The sequence below is a fragment of the Stegostoma tigrinum genome, chromosome 46 (assembly GCF_030684315.1).
Source record: "Stegostoma tigrinum isolate sSteTig4 chromosome 46, sSteTig4.hap1, whole genome shotgun sequence".
Taxonomy (NCBI): domain Eukaryota; kingdom Metazoa; phylum Chordata; class Chondrichthyes; order Orectolobiformes; family Stegostomatidae; genus Stegostoma; species Stegostoma tigrinum.
Genome location: NC_081399.1, coordinates 2,285,955 through 2,306,032, shown reverse-complemented (window position 1 = coordinate 2,306,032; position 20,078 = coordinate 2,285,955). Strand labels below are relative to the sequence as shown.

At 49.1% G+C, this 20,078-nt stretch overlaps 1 protein-coding gene across 1 annotated transcript; it reads right to left on the bottom strand.

Moving 5' to 3' along the window:
• LOC125449602 (ras-like protein family member 10B) lies at positions 1–14,606 on the bottom strand. The gene is made up of 4 exons (XM_048525441.1): positions 14,545–14,606; positions 7,778–9,492; positions 1,415–1,551; positions 1–272 (listed from the first exon to the last, which is right to left on the bottom strand). The coding sequence occupies exons 2-4, from the start codon at positions 7,985–7,987 to the stop codon at positions 2–4; spliced, it is 618 nt and encodes a 205-aa protein (XP_048381398.1). The 5' UTR covers positions 7,988–9,492; positions 14,545–14,606; the 3' UTR covers position 1.
• Between the last annotated feature and the right edge of the window lie 5,472 nt (positions 14,607–20,078).

Here is a 20,078-nt window from a genome sequence, read left to right as displayed (position 1 = left end):
CTCACAGGATGATGCAGCGGTTGGCTCGCAGCCCCCCTTGCAGGCAGGCAGAGGCATGCGCGCCCTTGGATGCCAGGCAGCCGGTGGTCTTCAGGAGCTCCTTGAAGAGCAGCAGGATGTGCCAGTTGTACTTGGCCGAGCACTCGATGTAGCCACACTTCCAGGTCCGCTTCACCAGGGCCGCCACATTGTGCCGGGGCGCCACCCTGCGGCGTTGAAGGTCCCGTTTGTTGCCCACGATCAGGATGGGAGCCTTTCCCGAGCCAGGGGGCCTGGAGCAGTTGGAGAGAGAAGGTGGGAGAGCACGGTCAGGGCTGATGGGGCGGGCAGCGGTGGGAGAAGGGTCTGACATGGGATTGCTGGTCCCCGGGGGGGGAGGGGGACGGGGAGACGTGTGGGGACACTGGGGGGACGCCACCTCATATTGGGGTCACACATTCCCCACCAACCCCCAAATCTCTTCCACAATGCCCCCCCCCACCCTGACAATTGCAGTTTTGAAGTGGAGGGAACGAATCGGAGACTCACCATCCATCCCCTTCACCGACATCCCCATAGGGTCGGGGTTAATCTCTCCAGGCCCTGACGGGAGGATGTTAGAATGACCTTTGACCCTCCACCAGTGGACGGTCCCTCCGAGGGAGTTCAGAGGTCGGACACTCCCTCTCACAGTCAAGGGGTGAGTGGCCGGGCGATGCTGGGGGAGGTTTTGGGGGGGGCGGCACTAAGGGGTGGTGAGGCGTCGCAGGGACTGGGGAGGAGTGCAATGGGGATGGGGAAGGGGAAGGGGATACAGGGGCAAGGTGCAGGGTTAGGGGATTGAGGGACGATGGAGGGTTGTGGGGGAGGGGATGGAGGGACAAGGGAGGGGCTGGAGGGATGGGGAGGAAATGGAGGGTAGAGGGAGGGGATGGAAGAACAGGGAGGGGATAGAGGGATGAGGAAGGAAAGTGAGAAGCAGGGGAGGGGATCAAGGGGCAGGGGACGGGATGGAAGGACAGAGGAGGGAATGAAGGGGTGGGGTAGGGGATGGAGGGGTGGCGGATGAAAGTGAGGGGCAGGGGTGGGGTGTGAGAAGCAGAGGAAGTGATCGGGGACAGTCCTGCCCAGGTTGGACAAAACATGGAAAATAGGAGCAGGAGGAGGCCATTCGGCCCTGCCTACTACCTGCACCATTTGCTCCTCCTTCCCTGCCATTACCCACCAATAGCCCCACAGGCTCCCATCCCTTCCTCCCCTTTGAGGTATATCTAACTCTTTGTTGGAGTCAACCGTGATTGCCCTCTCCCACTGTCACCCCCGCTGCGTTCTCTCCGACCTTCCGCACATTGCCCAGTAGTGACCCCCGCCCCACCATCCCCTTCCTCCATGTTCCCCAAATCTGCCCGGTTACCCGGCCAGAGGGGTGTCTCACCTTTTGGCCACGATGAGCTGGTGCACGGCTTTGATGTACTCGAAGCTGGCAAAGCAGCAGATGTCATAGACCAGGATGTAGGCGTGGGCAGGCTGGATACCCTGATGGCCCGTCTCAGTCCACCGCTCGATCCACTCCTGGGGTAGCGGGGTTGGGTTGGGGGGGTTGGAAACGGGGGGAGTGGTGGGGGTGGGAATGGTGGTTGAGGAGAAAACAGGTCAGCTCGACACATCGTTCCTTGAACAGGAGCCGCGTGTAGATGGGACAGTGAAGGAGGTGTTTGGGACGCTTGCCTTTATTGGTCAGTGCATTGAGTGTAGGGAGTTGGGAGGGTCATGTTCGGGCTGCACAGGGCATTGGTTAGGGCCACTTTTGGAATACTGCGGGCAATTCTGCAAAAGGATACTATTCGATTGGAAAAGGTAGGAAACGAGGATGTTACTGAGACCAAAGTTATAAGGATAATAGTTTGGGATAACAGTGTAGAGCTGGATGAACACAGCAGGCCAAGCAGCATCAGAGAAGCAGGAAAGCTGATGTTTCGGGTCTGGACACTTCTTCAGAAGAGGGAGGTCACTTGTGAAGAGGGGTCCAGACCTGAAACATCAGCTTTCCTGCCCCTCTGACGCTGCTTGGCCTGCTGTGTTCATCCAGCTCTACACCTTGTTATCTCAGAGCCTCCAGCATCGGCAGTTCACACTATCTCTGGACAGTCTGGGACCTTTTTACCCAGGTTGGACATGCAGTGTTGGATGCTAAGGGGTACCTTATGGAGGTTTATAAAATGATAAAGGGTGTAGATAAGGCACATAGACAAAGTCTTTTCCCCAGGGGTGGAGGGAGTTCAAAACTGGACAGCATAGGTTTAAGGTGAGAGGGAAAAGATTTGAAAGGGACCTGAGGGACAACTTTTTCACACAGAAGGTGTTATGTGTATGGAAGGAGCTGCCAAAGGAATTTATAGATGCAGGCACGGTTATAACATTTAAAAGACATTTGAGCAGGTACTGAATAGGGAAGGTTCCAAGGGATATGGGCCAAACACAGGTAAACGGGACCCATTGAGTGCCGGAAACCTGGTCAGCATGGGCGAATTGGGTCAAAGGGTCTGCTCCTGTGCTGTACGATTTTGTGACTCTAACAGGGCAACAAGACTGTAATTGAGTGACTTCCAGAATCTCAGGGTAACACACGATATGGGGGCAGGCGGGTTGAAGGACAGGGAGTTTTGCAAAGGGGCCGAATGGCCCCCAACTGTTCCATCAAGCTGGAGAGACGAAAAGCTGGAGGAGCAAATAATTTGTTAATCTTTACCTCAAGGGGGTTAGGCATTTTTATTCAGTGCTTTGTTTTCATTCACTCGTGAGACATGGGTGTCACTGGCTGAGTCATTTATTGCCCCGTCCCTAGCTGCCCCCCTTGAGAAGGTGGGGGTGAGCTGCCTTCTTGAACCACTGCAGTCCATGTGCTGTGGGTTGACCCACAATGTCCCTTAGGGAGGGAATTCCAGGATTCTGACCCAGCGACACTGACGAAACGGGGATATATTTCCTAGTCAGGATGGGGAGTGACTCGGAGGGGAACTGGCAGAGGGTGGGGGTCCCATGTACCCTGCTGCCCCTTGTCCTTCTGGATGGAAGTGGGTCGTGGGTTTGGAAGGTGCTGCCTGAGGGTCTTTGGTCAGTCTCTGCAGAGCATCTTGTAGATGATACAAGATGGGAGACGATGGCCTAGTAGTATTGTTGCTGAACTGATAATCCAGAGACCCAGATAATGTTCTGGGGACCTGGGTTTGAATCCCACCACAGCAGACGGTGGAATTTGAATTGAGTAAATAATCTGGAATTAACAATCTAACAAGACCATGAATCCATTGTCAATTGATGGAAAAACTCATCTGCTTCACTAATCCCTTTTAAGGAAGGAAACTGCCATCCTTATCTGGTCTGGCATACACGTGAATCCAGAACCACAGCAAGGTGGTTGACTCTGGGCAATTAGGGATGGGCAATAAATGTTTCCTTGCCAGTGATGCCCTCATCCCATGAATGATTTAAAATAATCACACTGCTGCGACTGAGCATCGGTGGGGGGTAGGGAGTGGGATGTTTATGGATGTGGTGCCAATCGAGCAGGGGCTGCTTTGTCCTGGATGGTGTTGAGCTTCTTGAGTTTTGTTGGAGCTGCCCCCATCCAGGGGCAAGTGCGGAGTATTCCATCACCCTCCTGCCTTGTGCCTTGTCAATGGTGGGACAGACTCTGGGGAGTCAGATGTTGAGTTAAAGTTAAGTATATCAGTGTAATTCGACAGAGAGCATGTCAGACTTGCAAGGAATGGAAGGTATGTATTTCTCCCTGAATGATATTTGTGAACTAGAAAACCTGTTACAGCAGTGTATCTTGCAGATACCATGCTGGGAGTCACTGTTACAGTTCTAGTCTCTGTATCACACACTGGGAGTCACTGTGTACAGTTTCTGTCTCTGTATCACACTGGGAGTCACTGTTACAGTCCAAGTCTATGTATCACACAGGGAGTCACTGTGCACAGTTCCTGTCTCTGTATCACGCTGGGAGTCACTGTTACAGTCCTAGTCTCTATATCACACACTGGGAGTCACTATGCACAGCCCTAGTCTCTGTATCACACTGGGAGTCACTGTGTACAGTTCCTGGTCTCTGTATCACACACTGGGAGTCACCATGCACAGTCCTAGTCTCTGTATCAAACTGGGAGTCACTGTGTACAGTTCCAGTCTCTATATCACACACTGGGAGTCACAGTGTACAGTTCCAGTCTCTATATCACACACTGGGAGTCATTGTGTACAGCTCTAGTCTCTATATCACACACTGGGAGTCATTGTGTACAGTTCCAGTCTCTATATCACACACTGGGAGTCACTGTGTACAGTTCCCGTCTCTGTATCCCACTGGGAGTCACTGTGTACAGTCCTAGTCTCTGCATCACACTGGGAGTCACTGTGCATAGTTCCTGTCTCTCTATCACACTGGGAGTCACTGTGTACAGTTCCGGTCTCTATCACACTGGGAGTCACTGTGTACAATTCCTGGTCCCTGTATCACACTGGGAGTCACTGTGTACAGTTCCTCTCTCTATCACACACTGGGAGTCACTGTGTACAGTTCCTGATCTCTGTATAACACAATGGGAGTCACTGTGCATAGTTCCTGTCTCTCTATCACACTGGGAGTCACTGTGCACAGTCCTAGTCTCTGTATCACACTGGAAGTCACTGTGCATAGTTCCTGTCTCTCTATCACACTGGGAGTCACTGTGTACAGTCCCTGTCTCTGTATCACACTGGGAGTCACTGTGTACAGTCCCGGTCTCTATATCACACTGGGAGTCACTGTGTACAGTTCCGGTCTCTATCACACTGGGAGTCACTGTGTACAGTCCTAGTCTCTGTATCACACTGGAAGTCACTGTGCATAGTTCCTGTCTCTCTATCACACTGGGAGTCACTGTGTACAATTCCTGGTCCCTGTATCTCACTGGGAGCCACTGTGTACAGTTCCAGTCTCTATCACACTGGGAGTCACTGTGTACAGTTCCTCTCTCTGTATCACACACTGGGAGTCACTGTGTACAGTTCCTGATCTCTGCATCACACACTGGGAGTCACTGTGCATAGTTCCTGTCTCTCTATCACACTGGGAGTCACTGTGTACAGTCCTAGTCTCTGTATCACACTGGAAGTCACTGTGCATAGTTCCTGTCTCTCTATCACACTGGGAGTCACTGTGTACAATTCCTGGTCCCTGTATCACACTGGGAGTCACTGTGTACAGTTCCAGTCTCTGTATCACACTGGGAGTCACTGTGTACAGTTCCTCTCTCTGTATAACACAATGGGAGTCACTGTGCATAGTTCCTGTCTCTCTATCACACTGGGAGTCACTGTGTACAGTCCTAGTCTCTGTATCACACTGGAAGTCACTGTGCATAGTTCCTGTCTCTCTATCACACTGGGAGTCACTGTGTACAATTCCTGGTCCCTGTATCACACTGGGAGTCACTGTGTACAGTTCCAGTCTCTGTATCACACTGGGAGTCACTGTGTACAGTTCCTCTCTCTGTATCACACTGGGAGTCACTGTGTACAGTTCCAGTCTCTATATCACACTGGGAGTCACCGTGTACAAGTTCCAGTCTCTATATCACACTGGGAGTCAATGATTAGTTCCTGTCTATATGGTCCATTTGGACTTGCTGTGTACATTGAGTTCCCCTGTGATATGCGATGATATGAGATGCAATGGCCCAGTCCTGTCAGGAAACAGATGACGCATTGGAATTGCAAATTCTAACCTCCATCACACACAGGAAAGTGAGGATTGCTCACTGAATGACACCCACGCATCCACAGTAAATTATACACATGCATCTGTGATGGCCAACCGCAAACCATACAGCCAGGATGGTCTCCATGCCCTGATAACTGTATCAGGCTAGCTTGGTTTGTGGGTTCCATCAGCACATGCATTTTCTGAACATATAGATATAACACCCTGGCCTGAATGCTCGCTGTTTACCCGAATCAGAGTTCCAATTCTTTACAGGGAAAAGGTCTGCCCCAAACTTGGCTTGTACCTTGAAGACAGCTCAAATCCTCGTGTAATATGGCGTTCTAGTATTGAGGTAAATCACTTCGCCTGCAGTCATTGTGCCGTGGAGTTAGTGTCATCCATCTGTGAGTGTAACATACTCTTACAGAGCTCAGAGGAAGGAGCTGAACTTGGAAAACTTGCATTTGCAAATAAAACTGCTGGACTATAACTTGGTGTTGTGCGATTTTTGACCCTGTGTTACGTGCAGAAACATCGGTAAGCACAGGACACAGATTCCTGCGATAGTGAAGCCTTGTAAATAGTTAGTGCCGTAAATAAGCTTCAAGATATTGGGCTCAACAGAGGCCCGGGTTTCATGCTTTATGTTAAAAGGGTAAAAATGTCGTGGGTGTCAGATGTCACAAAATGGCACCAGTGCCACCCACAAGCTGTGCTTCAGCAAGTTCCAAACAGCCCCTTCTAAATCATGTGGGTTTGACCATCTCGAATGACAAGGGCAACAGATTACATGGGAGCCAAGCACCTCTAGGTTCCCCGACAAATTACATACCATCCTGGCTTGGAAATATATCGAACCTGCCTTCCTGACATCACTGTCCCTGCACCACAAGAACCTGGCGGTTCCAGAAGGCAGCTCACCACCGCCTCCTTCAGGCAAATAAATACTGCTGCAGCTAGCAACGTGCACATCCCATCTCAAGAGAAATGAGCTGGCTCGAGAGGTGGCCAGTCTACCCCTGCTCCGGTTTCTGGTATTCTGGCAGACAGAAAATGAACACTGCGCCACACTGATGTGTTTCGAGTCGAGAAGGCATAGAACCCCAAGGGAAATGAGCAGCAAAACCGTCCACGCATGTTGTCGGTGAGGGCAGGGATCGAAGGTGGTTCCATTTTTGCACAGCCACCTGGCATTCCCTCCTCCCGCTGCCACCACTTCCCACAACCACGTTGGCAATCGCTTAAACTGCTCACCCAGTAGGAACCAGCAGGAGGCGCCCTCTCTGCCTCACTCCAACGCCTCACTCTCTGAGAGAGGGAAGGAGCGAGGAGGTGGTTGGTGGGGTGGTGGGGTTCCCTGAGGAGACCCTAGTGCCTGCGAGGCTGACAGAGAAAGGGGCATCGCATGAAGGGCAAGAAAAATGGGGCGAACCCAACAAAGTTAGTGGCACCAGTCCATTGACCCAGAGTTTTGTCAAGTGACACAGGGAATACTTTGTATCACAGCAAGTGGTTAGATTACAATGGGATTCGAAGGGGATACCAGGGGGAGCAATGACCAAGTGGCACTGTCAATCCAGACACCCAATTAGTGTTTTGATTTCAAATCACGCCACTGCTGGTGGTGAAATTTGGATGCAATAAAAAGCCTCAAATGCAGAGTCTCAAGATGACCGTGAAATCATTGTTGGAAAACCCCTTCTGGTTCACTGATGTCCTTTAGGGAGAGAAACCAGCCATCCTCAACTAGCCTGAAGTATACGTGACTACAGACCCACAGCAATGTGGTTAGTTTATTGGCCCTATGGGACGATTGGGGAATGGCCAAAAAATTCTGGGCTCCGCCAGTGATGCCCACATTTCATGAGTGAATGAGGAAAGGAGAGCTTGAAGGAGATAGGGAAAACTAGGGAGGCAGGAGTTGAGCGGTCTGGGCTGCGCTGCAAAAGGGCTAGCAGATCTCCATGGGCTGAATGGCCTGGCTCTGCCTCGCACCAGTGTGCAGCTGTGGCAGATGGAGCGGGATTGTTCGATCAGAAGTGCCCTCACCTGTTGGTTGTCAGTGAAGACCAGCGATGCTGGGATGTCCAAGATGACCAAGTGGTAAATCCGGTCATTTAAGACGACAGAGGGATGGTACACCCCACTGTGTGGGACGCGAGCATCCTCCGCAAACTGGTTCCACACAAACTGCTGAATGATGGCGGTCTTGCCAACCCCTGGAGCCCCCAGAATGGCAATCTTGAGGAAATCGGCCATTGGAGGAAGGAAGAAGAATGAAGACTTGGTTATCTCAAAAAAAAACGAGGGGGACTATCTTGGCAGAGAGCAAGGGCCCAATAAAAAGGGGAGGCAGTCCGTCTGCTCCCTCCCTGTGAAGACACAAAGTGGACTTGAGGTCAATTCTTCACAGATTGGGAATGCGGCAACGAAGACTCGGAAATTCTCAAACAACTCTCATCCCAGATCCTCATCTTCAGGAGGTCAGCATGAGGATCTCCCAGTAAATCCTGCCACCACCTGCTCTCCCCCTCATTTGTCTGGATCCAGTCGAGGCAAGATCAAAGTTCTAGGACGTCTGTCACCTCTTTGGATTTGGAGATGCTCAAAATGTTTGCCCCTTCTCGAGGGATCAGGGGTATTTTTCAGGTTGACTGTCCCCTGATTTTTTGGTCCATGCTAAAACCCTGGTTCAGAAGCAGGTACACATCAAGCAGGATCTCCCTAACTTTCAACTGGTTCAATCTCATTGAATTTGAGAGCTTCATTTCCATTTGAACTGTGTCAACTGTGAAATCTTCAGCACAGGAGAAGGTATCACTGGTTCCTCAATGTCTTCCTCACTTGAGGCTCCTCCTCCATTTCAAAGCATCCCTGCCATTTTCAGATTAAAAGATTCAGGATCCTCACCGGCTTCCAGATGTTCTATTCAGGTGCACCATACCTGAAGGGATGTTGACTGGGACAATCCAGTGGGATGAAGTGCCTGGACGGGTGGAGGCATTCCACATCTTCAGAATTGGACAGGGAAGAGTCAATCTAGCAAATCCAATGAGTTGAAGAGTGGAATGGGATTGGGTAGGAGGAGAATTAGGGAGGGACGGTGTTGGAGTGGGGCATTGAGGGGGGGAACAGTGTTGGAAGCGACACCCTCCAGAACAGATCACCCTGGCCAGGCTTGGCAAATGTCGAAAGATTGGAGGATGTCAGCCACCCAACGTGGAGATGTTGACTCCAGAGGCAACACCGTCAGTTTGCCTGGTTTGTGGGGGCGGGGGGGAGGTGGGCTGACTTTTGGAGGGGAGGTGATGAGGTGGCGGCTTGGGAGTTGAGACAATGAGGAGAAATAGCCCGTGGCTATTTGGGCTGGGCCAGTTGATGTTGTTGCCAAAAAAAACTTCCGTCCATCTTTGGCCAATCGGAACGAGTCAACTTAGAGGATTCCTTTCAAGAGACTCATCCTCCCATCTCCCCACACACCTGACACCCACAGCATGGGCATAGGAGGTGGGTCTCCCAGTGCACAGCAAGATCCCACGGAGCAACAATGCCCACCTTGCCAGCCCTGACTGGGGTCAATAGAAGGGAGACGACACGTCCAGTGGAGGTCCCATTTCCCTCTCGTCACTCAGAAACGGAACTGTGGATTTTCGCTGTTTTAATTTTGAGCCTTTCTCGGTTTCCTGACGTTTCTGTGACCTCTCGGCACAACGCAATGACTCGCCACCTCAGGAAGGCCCCTCTGCGAGTCTCTGAGCTGCTGCCTATCAGAGATGAAAGGAATGGAGATGGAAAGCTCAGTCACTGATCAGATTCCCACATTTAATTTCTTTTCTGGCCAAAACTCATTTTTGCACAAATCTCCTCCAGCCCCTATGACCCCTCCCAATCTCTGTAACCCCGTCCAGCCCCTACACCCCCTCCCTGTCTCTGTAAACCCCTCCTGCCCCTACACCCCTCCCTATTTCTGTAACCCTCTCCAGCCCCTACACCCCCTCCCTATCTCTGTAACCCCCTCCAGCCCCTACACGCCCTCCCTATCTCTGTAACCCTCTCCGGCCCCTACACTCCCTCCCTATCTCTGTAACCCTCTCCGGCCCCTACACGCCCTCCCTATCTCTGTAACCCTCTCCGGCCCCTACAACCCCTCTCTACCTCTGTAGACCCCTCCACCCCCTATACCCCCTCCCTATTTCTGTCCCCCCTCCAGCCCCTACACCCCCTCCCTATTTCTGTAACCCTCTCCAGCCCCACGCCCCCTTCCTAGCTCTGTAGCCCCATCCGGCCCCTACACCCTCTCCCTATCTCTGTCACTTCCTCCAGTCCCAACACCTCTCCCTTCCTCAGTTCCCTCCTCCACCCCTTACACTGTTCTCTGCATTGTAGCTGACATCCTTTTTATCCCTAGACTATTAGTTGTAAGTCCAGCTATCACTCTAGGGACCTGGGTTTGAATCCTGCCATGGCAATGGTGGAAGTTTAATTCAATAAATATCTGGCATTAGAAGTTCACATTAAGAGCCGAATGATGACAGTTGTAAATTGTTGGAAAAACCCATCTGGTTCACTGATGACCTTTAGGGAAGGCAATCTCCCCTCTGAACCTGGTCTGGCCTACACATGACTCCAGACCCACAGCAATGTGTTTTAACTCCCGTCTAGGCAAGAAATGTCGTCAGTGACACCCACATCTCAGATGAACAAGAATTATATTCCATTTGCCACAGAGTCATAGGCATTGAGTCATACAGCACAGAACCAGACCTTTCGGTCCAACCAGTCCCTGCCAAACATAATTCCAAATTAATCTAGCCCCATTTGCCAGCATTTGTCCCACTAAACCCTTCCTTTTCATGTCCCCATCCTGATGCCTTTTAAATGCTGTAAATGTTGCAGCCTCCACCACTTCCTCTGGCAGCTAGTTCCATACATTTACCACCCTCTGTGTGAAAAAGTTACCCCTCAGGTCCCTGTTAAATCGTTCCGCTCTCACCTTAAACCAATGCCCCTCTAGTTTTGGACTCCCCTACCCCTGGGGGAAAAGATCTTGTCTGTTTGCCCTATCCATGTCCCTCACGGTTTTAAAAGCCTCTACAGGTTCACCCCTTAGCCTCCAGAGAAAACAGCCCCAGCCCATTCAGCCTCTCGCTGTAGCTCAAATCCTCCAAGACTGGCAACATCCTTGGAAATCCTTGGATAAAGAGTTCCCTATTTGAATTTTTGATAGCTCCCTTCTCCTGATGATCCTGGATTTGCTCTTCTCGTCAAGTAAAATCACTTGCAAAGCACATTTGCAATTCTAAAGAACTTTAAGAGCGAAACTCTCAGCCTTCTCTTTTCAAGATAAGAGTGATCCAGGCTTTTCATCCTTCCCATTTCGGTAGGTGCTGAATCAATCCTAGCATTTTCCCTGCTGCCGAGGTAAGTCTATAATTCTCTATGAATGTGTCCCACGTATGTACATATCCCTCACACATTCATAAATAGACATATCATTTGCACACACATCACGAGACAAGCCATGCCACAGACACAGTTAGCCATATGAACATATCACACACATGTTATGAATCCAGCAACTGTGGGTTTTAAATTTGGAGTGGGAAAGCTTTTTTTTTCGAAAAGCTATGATGAAATGCTAACACACGCAAGTTACTTGAACACGTGTGGATGGATTAAGGGAAGCCAGCAGCAACTCACAAAGGGCAGGCCATTTGTTAATGGAGGTGAAATTTGGTGTTCCTTAGATGTAAGTCACAGGGGGACAGCCTCTATTGGTCTATATTAATGGTTTAAACTTGAGTGTGCAGTGCACATTTCAAAATTCACTAACTAAAAGTGTTTGTGTTTTAGAGAAATGCTAGAGTTAGACAGGTATAAGTGTGTTACACGTGTGTTTTGTGTATGTGTTTTCAGTATTTATGGCGACAAGGTGGGCATGCGTGTAATCTGAGTGTAATATATGTTCATATGATTCTAATACTAGAAAGCATACATTTAAGGTTAGAGGGAAAATGTTTGAAGGAGACATGAGGGCAAGGTTATTACACAGAAAGTGATAGGAGTCTAGAAAGCTTTGTCGGGGGTGATAATAGAGGCAGATATGATAAAGACATAAATAAACAGATTAATATTCAAAGAATGGAGGGATGGCCAAGAGCAGGAAGAAGGGATTAGTTTCATTTGGTGTCATGGTCAGCACAACATTATGGGCCGATGGTCCTGTGCCTATGCTGTACAGTTCCATGTTCAATTATGTGTATATATGTCTGTGATACATGGAGTGGCACAGTGGCTCAGCAGTTAACACTGCTGCCTCACGGATTCAGCAACGTGGGTTCGATTCCAGCCTTGGGTGGCTGTCTGCATGGAGTTTGCGCATTCTCTCGGCGTCTCCAGTTTCCTGCAAAGATGTGCAGGATAGGGTGTATTGGCTATGCTAAATTGCACCATAGTGTTCAGGACCAACCAGGCAAGGTGGGTTAGTAGAGACGGGGTTATGGGGATAGGTGGGATGCTCTTTGGATAGTTCATACCAACTTGATGGGCTGAATGGCCTCCATCTGCACTGGGCGGATGTGATTGTGGATGTGATGAATTGCACATATCTGTGTGTGGTATGGCGAGTGCATGATACATGTGTGGGGTACGGGCATGTGTACAGTATGTGTGTTTATTATGCATGTGTTATACATGAGGAGATGTGATATATCCTTGGTGTCTGTGTCTGCAAGCATGCGTGTGTCTGCTTTGATGTGCGTCTGTGTGTGTATCAATGAGGTGGAGAGCATCAGGTTCCTAGGAGTGATGTTAACTGACAATCTATCCTGGTCCTCCCATGTAGGTGTAATTGGCAAGAAGGTACAACAATGCCTCTTCTCCCTCAGGCAGCTCTGGAAATTTGGCATGTCCATACAGACCCTCACCAACTCCTACAGGTGATGCATCCTGTCCGGGTGCATAACGGCCTGTTACAGTACTGCTCTGCCCAGGGCCGAATGAAACTACAAAAAGTTTTGAACACAGCCCAGGCAATAGTGAAAGCCAACTTTCTATCCAGGGACTCCATCTATACACTTCTCATTGCTGCAGAAAGTCAGCCGACATCATCAAAGACCCCTCCCAACCCAGTTATACTGCTTTCCAAGATAACAAAGTGTGGGGCTGGATGAACATAGTAGGCCAAGCAGCATCTTAGGAACACAGAAGTTGACGTTTCGGGGATGAAGGGTCTAGGCCCGAAACGTCAACTTCTGTGCTCCTGAGATGCTGCTTGGCCTGCTATGTCCATCCAGCTCCACACTTTGTTATCTCGGATTCTCCAGAATCTGCAGTTCCCATTATCTCTATACTGTTTTCCAACCTCTTCCATCAGGCAGAAGATACAGAAGCTTGAACATATGCACGGACAGGTTCAGGAGCAGCTTTATCTCTGATGTTATTAGACTGCTGTATGGACCTCTCTAATTTCAAATAATATTGATCTTGCTTTTATGTACTTCCCGAGCTGCGTAACCTGTATGCCTCGCGCTATCTGAACACCCTATGAGCCGTGTGTCCTTGTATGTTATGTAACGCTCGCAAAACAAAACTTTTCACTGTACTCAGGTGCATGTGACAAGAACAAATCAAATCAAAATAGTGCAGATGTGTATGTCTGTACGCATGCATGTGACCGAATGTGTCTTCATGTACATTTGTGTGTTTTTGTATGTGTGTGGGTATCTGTATGTGTGTGTGTGTCAGTGTCTGTCTTTGTGTGTGTGTGTGTGTGTGTGTGTGTGTGTGTGTGTGTGTGTGTGTGTGTGTCTGTCTGTCTGTCTGTCTGTCTGTCTGTATGTATGTGCTGTACGTATGTATATGTGTTTGCATGCACGCAGATGTCTGTATATGTGTGCATCTGTGCGTGTCTGTATGCTTGTAAGTCTGTGTATATGTATGCGTGTTTCTATGTATGAGAGTGTGGCTGTCTGTGTGTGTATATGTGTGTGTGTGTGGTTTTGCCTTTTTGTAAGCATATGTATGTGTCTGTGTGTATGTGTTTGAGTGTGCACATGGGTGTGTGCATCTGTGCGTTTCTGTGTGTGTGCCTCTGTGTAAGTGTTTCTATGTGCGTGCCTGAGTGTAGGTGTGTGTGTGTGTGTGTGTGTGTGTGTGTGTGTGTGTGTGTGTGTGTGTGTGTGTGTGTGTGTGTGAGAGAGAGAGAAAAAGTGTGTGTTGTATGTCTGCTCCCCAACCCCCACTCACAGACCCTAACCACCCCTCACCCCCCAACCCCCCACACCATAGTTCACCAGCCTCCAGCCTCTGACAGTGCAGTCAAAAACACTCCAGAGCTGCTGGCTGCATTGCCATGAGAAAGAGCCAGTGATGGGGTACCTGAGACAGGGGATTCTGCTGTCCCTTCAGCCCCACACACCCCGTCCCCCATGCCCACCTCCTGTTCCCAAGATACCTTGGATACTGGAGCAACGCTCACAACACACCACCCTCCATAGCAAGACCCCCCCACCACCCGCAACAATTCCCTCCAAGCCACCCCCACCCTCGGTACATACATCCCACCCCTCCCATCACTCTGCACACCTCTCCTGCCCACACCTGCAGTGCACTTTGACCAACCATCCACCCACCCCCCACGCTACCTCCGTCACCCCTCCCCAGAAACAGTGGACATGCATCAACCAGACCATCTGACTCCCCACACAGTATCTCGCAGTAATATCCAGTTAACCCTTGCCCGCCACCCCCCACCACCGCACCCCCCCCCCAACCCACCAGTCCCTCCGTGACATGGTGCCAGGGACAGCTCTTACCTTTGCCGTGGCAGTGGCCCCCAGCACCACCCACGCAGCCCTCCCCCTTTTCACACCCCCACCCCCACACTCACTCCCCTCTGGCTCTCATTTTCCCAGTTAGCCAGCTCTCAAACAGCCTCACTCGCAGTGATCTCCCGGCTGTAGGGAGGAGCGAACAGAATACCGCAGACTGCCCTGCGTTACCATGGTACTCCCATTCACTGCACACACTGTTCGCTTGATTGGGTTTGCAAGCAACGAGGTGGGATGCGTTCAGGAGGGACAGTCTGGAGAATGGTGTGTGTGTGTGTGTGTGTGTGTGTGTGTGTGTGTGTGTGTGTGTGTGTCTGTGACAGTGTTTGTGTGTTGTGTGTGTGTGTGTGTGGATGTATATGTGTGTATGTGATTCTGTGTGTGTGCGTGTGTGTGAGTGTGTGTATTTGTATATGTGTGTATGTGTGTGTTATTTTGCGTGTATGTTGTGTCTGTATGTGTGCGTATCTGTTTGTGTGTGTGTGTTATTGCGTGCATATGTGTGAGTGTATTTTTGTGTGTATGTGTGTGTGTGCATGTATGTGTGTGTGTATGTGGTTGTGTCTGTGTGTGTCTGTGAATGTGTATGTGTCTGTGTGTGTATGAGAATGTGTGTACGTGTGTGTGTGTGTGTGCCTGTGTGTGTGTGTGTGTGTGTGTGTGTGTGTGTGTTTGTGTATGTATATATATGTATGTGTGCGTATCTGTGTGTGTCAGTGTGTTCCGAGAGGCCTGTACTGCGCTGTAATGTTCTATGTTCACTAATGGCCTTTAGGGAAGGAAATTGCCATTCTTTCCTTCCACTGGCCTACATGTGACTCCAGACCGGCAGCAATGTGGTTGACTCCAAACTGCCCTCTCAGCAATTAGGGATACTAATAAATGCTGCCTGGCTAGTGACACCCTCATCCTGTTAATGAATAAAAAAACTCAAATGACGTTACCATCACTGAATCTCTCTGACTATGAACATTTTGGGGCTTACCATTGTTCAGAAATTGAACTGGACCCACCACATAAACACAGCGGCTACAAGAGCAGGTCAGAAGCTGGGAACCTTGCAGCGAGTAACTCCTGTCCTGTCTCCTCCCGAATCCTGTCCCACCATCTACAAGGCACAAGGCCGGAGGGTGATGGGATATTTCCCACTTGCCCCTGGATAGGGGCAGCTCCAACAACACTCAAGAGGCTTGACACCATCTGGGACAAAGCAGCCCCCGCTCGATTGGCACCAAATCCACAAACATCCCACTCCCTCCCCCCACCGACGCTCAGTCGCAGCAGTGTGTACCATCTACAAGATGCTCTGCAGAATCTCACCAAAGATCCTCAGGCGGCACCTTCCAAACCCACAACCCACTTCCATCCAGAAGGACCAGGGGCAGCAGGTACATGGGACCTCCACTCCCTGCACGTTCCCCTCCGAGCCACTCCCCACCCTGACTCGGAAATATATCCCCGTTCCTTCAGTGTCGCTGGGTCAGAATCCCTGGAATTCCCTCCCTAAGGGGACACTGTGGGTCATGTTACAGCGCATGGACTGCAGCGGGTCACAAGGCAGCTCACCCCCACCTTCTCAAGGGGGGCAGCTAGTGACGGGGCAATAAATGCTGGGCCCAGCAGCCATGCCCGCTTCCCACAAAATGAATAGGAAAAAAAAACGCTCTACATTTTCTAACCAGCCTGTGCAGAGTTGTTATTCCCCCTGAAATAATAGGAGGGAGTTGAATTTGGAACTGTACAGGACTGGAATACTAGGTGCAATTCTGATCACCATGCTATAGGAAGGATGGGATTGTACTGGAAAGGGGTGCAGAGGAGATTCACCAGCATGCTGCCCTGGGACAGCAATGAAGAGAGGCTGGATAAGCTTGGGCTGTCTTATTTGGAGCAGAGAAGGAATACCTGATAGCGGTGTACACGAGTCTGGGATTGTAAGGACTCTGGATCTGTGCTTGAAGGATGAGCGGAGGTTGGAATCTGATTGAAACCTACTGAGCACTGAGAGGCCTGGATAGAGGGGACCTGTTGAAGATGTTTCCACAAGTCAGCGAGACAAAGACCTGAAGGCACAGCCTAAGGGTGAAGGGTCAACTCTTTACAGCTGAGATGAAGAGGAATTTCTTCAACCAGAGAGTGGTAAATCTGTGGAACTCAGTGCTGCCGGGGGCTATGGAGGCCATGTCATTGAGGTGTGTTTAAGACAGAGATAGATAGGTTCTTGGGTAGACAGGGGATCAAGAGAAGGCAGGAGAATGACATTGAGAAACATTTTGATGATGATGGAATGGTAAGGCAGAATCAGTGGCCTAATTCTGTTCCTATGTCTTCTGGTCTTATGGCCTTACTATGCTTCCACATTTTGGGTCATCTATGAATTTCAAAATGAGTGACTATCAAATGTAATGACACCGTGACAAAATCCAATCAGAAAACTAACCAGGGCAAGTTTATTTTCACAGGAAGTTTATATCCATGCTGCTTCTGCCCTTCCTTTTAGTAATGTGGTTCTGGGATATTTTTCTTGAGCTTGTCTGCCTCTCTCTGCATGTTTAACATCCTTGTTATGACTTTGGATCAAATATTTGCCCATCCACCCTGCCTGATCTGGTGCTTGATTCCTCGCCCCCAGGTTTTGGTGTGGGTGGGGGGGAGCAGGAAGGGGTGTGTTTTGTGATGCTGGGTTTGCTGACCCTCGCTTTGCCGCTGTCCTACGCTCTCCTCCCAGAAAGAACACCCAGATCAAACAGAACATTACTGATTGAGGTTCTTCCACATAGTGTCCTCAGGAATTGGGCTTAGTCATGACTTTGGTGAAACTCTTTAGTCAATCATTTCAGTTGACCTTGAATGACCCATCTCTCTCTTTCTCTCTCTCTCTCTCTCTCTCTCTCCCCGAGACAGTGCTCATGACTCCCTCCCCAACTGGCCTCTCTGTTATTGGCCTCCAATGCTGTTGAACTGAACACTTCACCAACGATCAGCACCGCATAGGAGCATTCTACCGTCTGGCTTTGGCAGGGAGTGGATGGGTTGTCCTGCTGGAGATGGAGATCCCACTTCAATAAGTGCCTAATGGCCTGTCCCATAGCCCTGGGATCCCTGTGGCTTTTTTCATCAAATTGACCCTGGAGCATTGTCCTCAAAACTCACCCTGCTTTCCTGGTTCAAACATCCACATCTCCACTGATCCATCTTCTAGCTCTTTCACCTTCCAGTAGAAACATTCACTGCTCAATAGAATTGGAAACATCTCCCCTTTTAAATACCTCACTCGGGCCTGATCGACATTTTATAACAGTTCGTTGCTGAAGTGAACCAGGGTTGGATACAAATATTATCAACCTGGCAGCATAACTCAGCTTCTGTCCCAACAGGTGCTTCCTGACTAGCTGTGTGTTTGTGTTTGTTTATGCAGATATCTTTTTAAAAATCATGTCCCCGATTTCTGAGCTTTTTCTTTTATTGTCAAGGATTTACAACTAAATAGCTGGAGATGCCAGCTGCATGTGAGACGGCACGGTAGGTCAAATCTCTGATTAATGATCCACATATTCAGATCAAAAGAAATCAGAGAGAAGTAGACCATTCGGCTCCTCAAACATGCTCTGCTTTTCGAAAGGATCTTGGTCTATCCAGCATTCCTCACATTGACCTTCCTGTCTTTTCCCCATAGCCATGGATTCCCAGGCTGTTCAAGGATCTATCTCTGTTTTTAAACATACATGGAGAGTCAGCCCTACGTCTCTCTGCGGCACAGAATTCCAATAACTCATAACCATCTGAAAGAAGAAATTCCTCCTCATCTCAGTCTTCAGTTGGCACCCCTTTTATTCTGAGACTATGCCCTCTGGTCCTAGACTCTCCCATGAAGGAGAAACACCCTTTCAGCACTTGGGTGGAAAAAGTGTTGTTCAGACTGTTTCCAAACATTCCAGGGAGAGACGAGTCAAGCCCCTTTGGAATCCTATATGTTTCAAAGAGATCGCCTCTCATTCTCCTAAACTTTGGCGAGTAGAGTATAAATTTGTTTAAACTTTGTCCGAGAGACCAAACTCTCCATGCTAGGGGTCATTCTAGTTTTCTGGAATCTTTTGCCAGGTGAGTGTTCCTTGTCTGCAAATAGCTACTGAGCCCATTATCCAGACGTGTGATGGGAAATGGTTAACGTGGTGGAATCTGGAGAGCAATTCTGACCCAGGTCGTGCCCAAACTTAAGTGTGGTTGATCACACTTACATTGGCCAGGTTCCAGCCCGATCTGAAGATGCATCTGGAATGGAATTGATATTCATGTGGGACTTTAGCTTCTCTAAAGTGAGCAAGGCATGAAAGCATTAGAAAATCATTCCCATTTGTCCAAACTGGAAAATAATGTGCTTACATTTTCAATAACTTTGGGGTTCACCTCCCTTTTAGCTTCTCACACCAGGCTGGCAAACAAATAAAGTGCAAAGCCAGTTAAATTTGAGGATTGGCAATACCATTGAAACTTACTAAGGTATCAAACAGCATTCAGGAAGTGAATGAAGGGTCAGAATGAATGAATGAATGACCCGTCTGAGGAAGTATCACCGGACCCAAAACATTACCCCTGATGTTTTCTTCATAGATGCTGCCAGACCTGCTGACCTTTTCCAGCAACTTCTGTTTTATCTCAACGCGCAGGACAGAGTAAGAGCCTTTCTATTTTGATGCACGATTGATGCATCCTTTTTTTTCAGAAAAAAAGAAACAGGTGAAATACTTAGAGATTGCATTGACTTGCAAATTTTGCAGGCACCTTGAAAAGAGCAGATCTGAAAATTGAAATCTGGGTCAAACTTATCCAGTTTGATTCCCACTTCCTCACCATGCATTCAAGAAATAGGAACAGAAACTACTCGAAAAGAGCATATGAAAATTTGTGGATGATGGTAATTAAAGGTAAATATGTTAAACGCACCAAGATTGTTGATCCCAATGTTAATTGTTGCACAGCATTCTGATGGACTCTTAGAGTTGGAAAATAGCAGGGTAAAATACTACAGCAGATTGAATTTTTTGAAGTGTCAAATTTCCAGCGGTACACAACAGTATCGTTCCGGGCTGCAGTCATAATTCTGCTCCAGTAAGTTCTGTTTTGTCACATGCTGCCAGACATACAAATTCAAACGTTTACTGAGCTGATTCATCTTTAATGGCTCTGCAGCACAGTCCTCATTCACTTTGATCCCAGTTGGAATTTATGCACATAATTTGAAGGTTTAAACTCGTCTCTCCCTGGAATGCTCGCAAACAGTCTGAACAACACTTGTTCCATCCAAATGATTTGCTCGGATTTAACCAGAGTTTTCGATCCTTGACACATATGCCACTGCTTCAGAATGTGAAGTTTCTGAAGCAGTCAGTGGTCATATGCCGCAAGATCTAAACAATATCCAGGCTTGGGGTGATAACTGGCAAATAACTTCATGCCGCACAAGTGCCAGCCAATGACCATCTCCAACAAGAGAGAATCCAGCCATTACCGCTTGACGT

Coding starts and splice junctions, on each gene's coding strand:
- LOC125449602 (XM_048525441.1), bottom strand. CDS start 7,987: ATGGCCGATTTCCTCAAGATTGCCATTCTGGGGGCTCCAGGGGTTGGC. Junction 1,552..7,777: donor TCTTCACTGACAACCAACAG/GTGAGGGCACTT, acceptor CCGCTACCCCAG/GAGTGGATCGAGCGGTGGAC. Junction 273..1,414: donor CAGCTCATCGTGGCCAAAAG/GTGAGACACCCC, acceptor CAACTGCTCCAG/GCCCCCTGGCTCGGGAAAGG.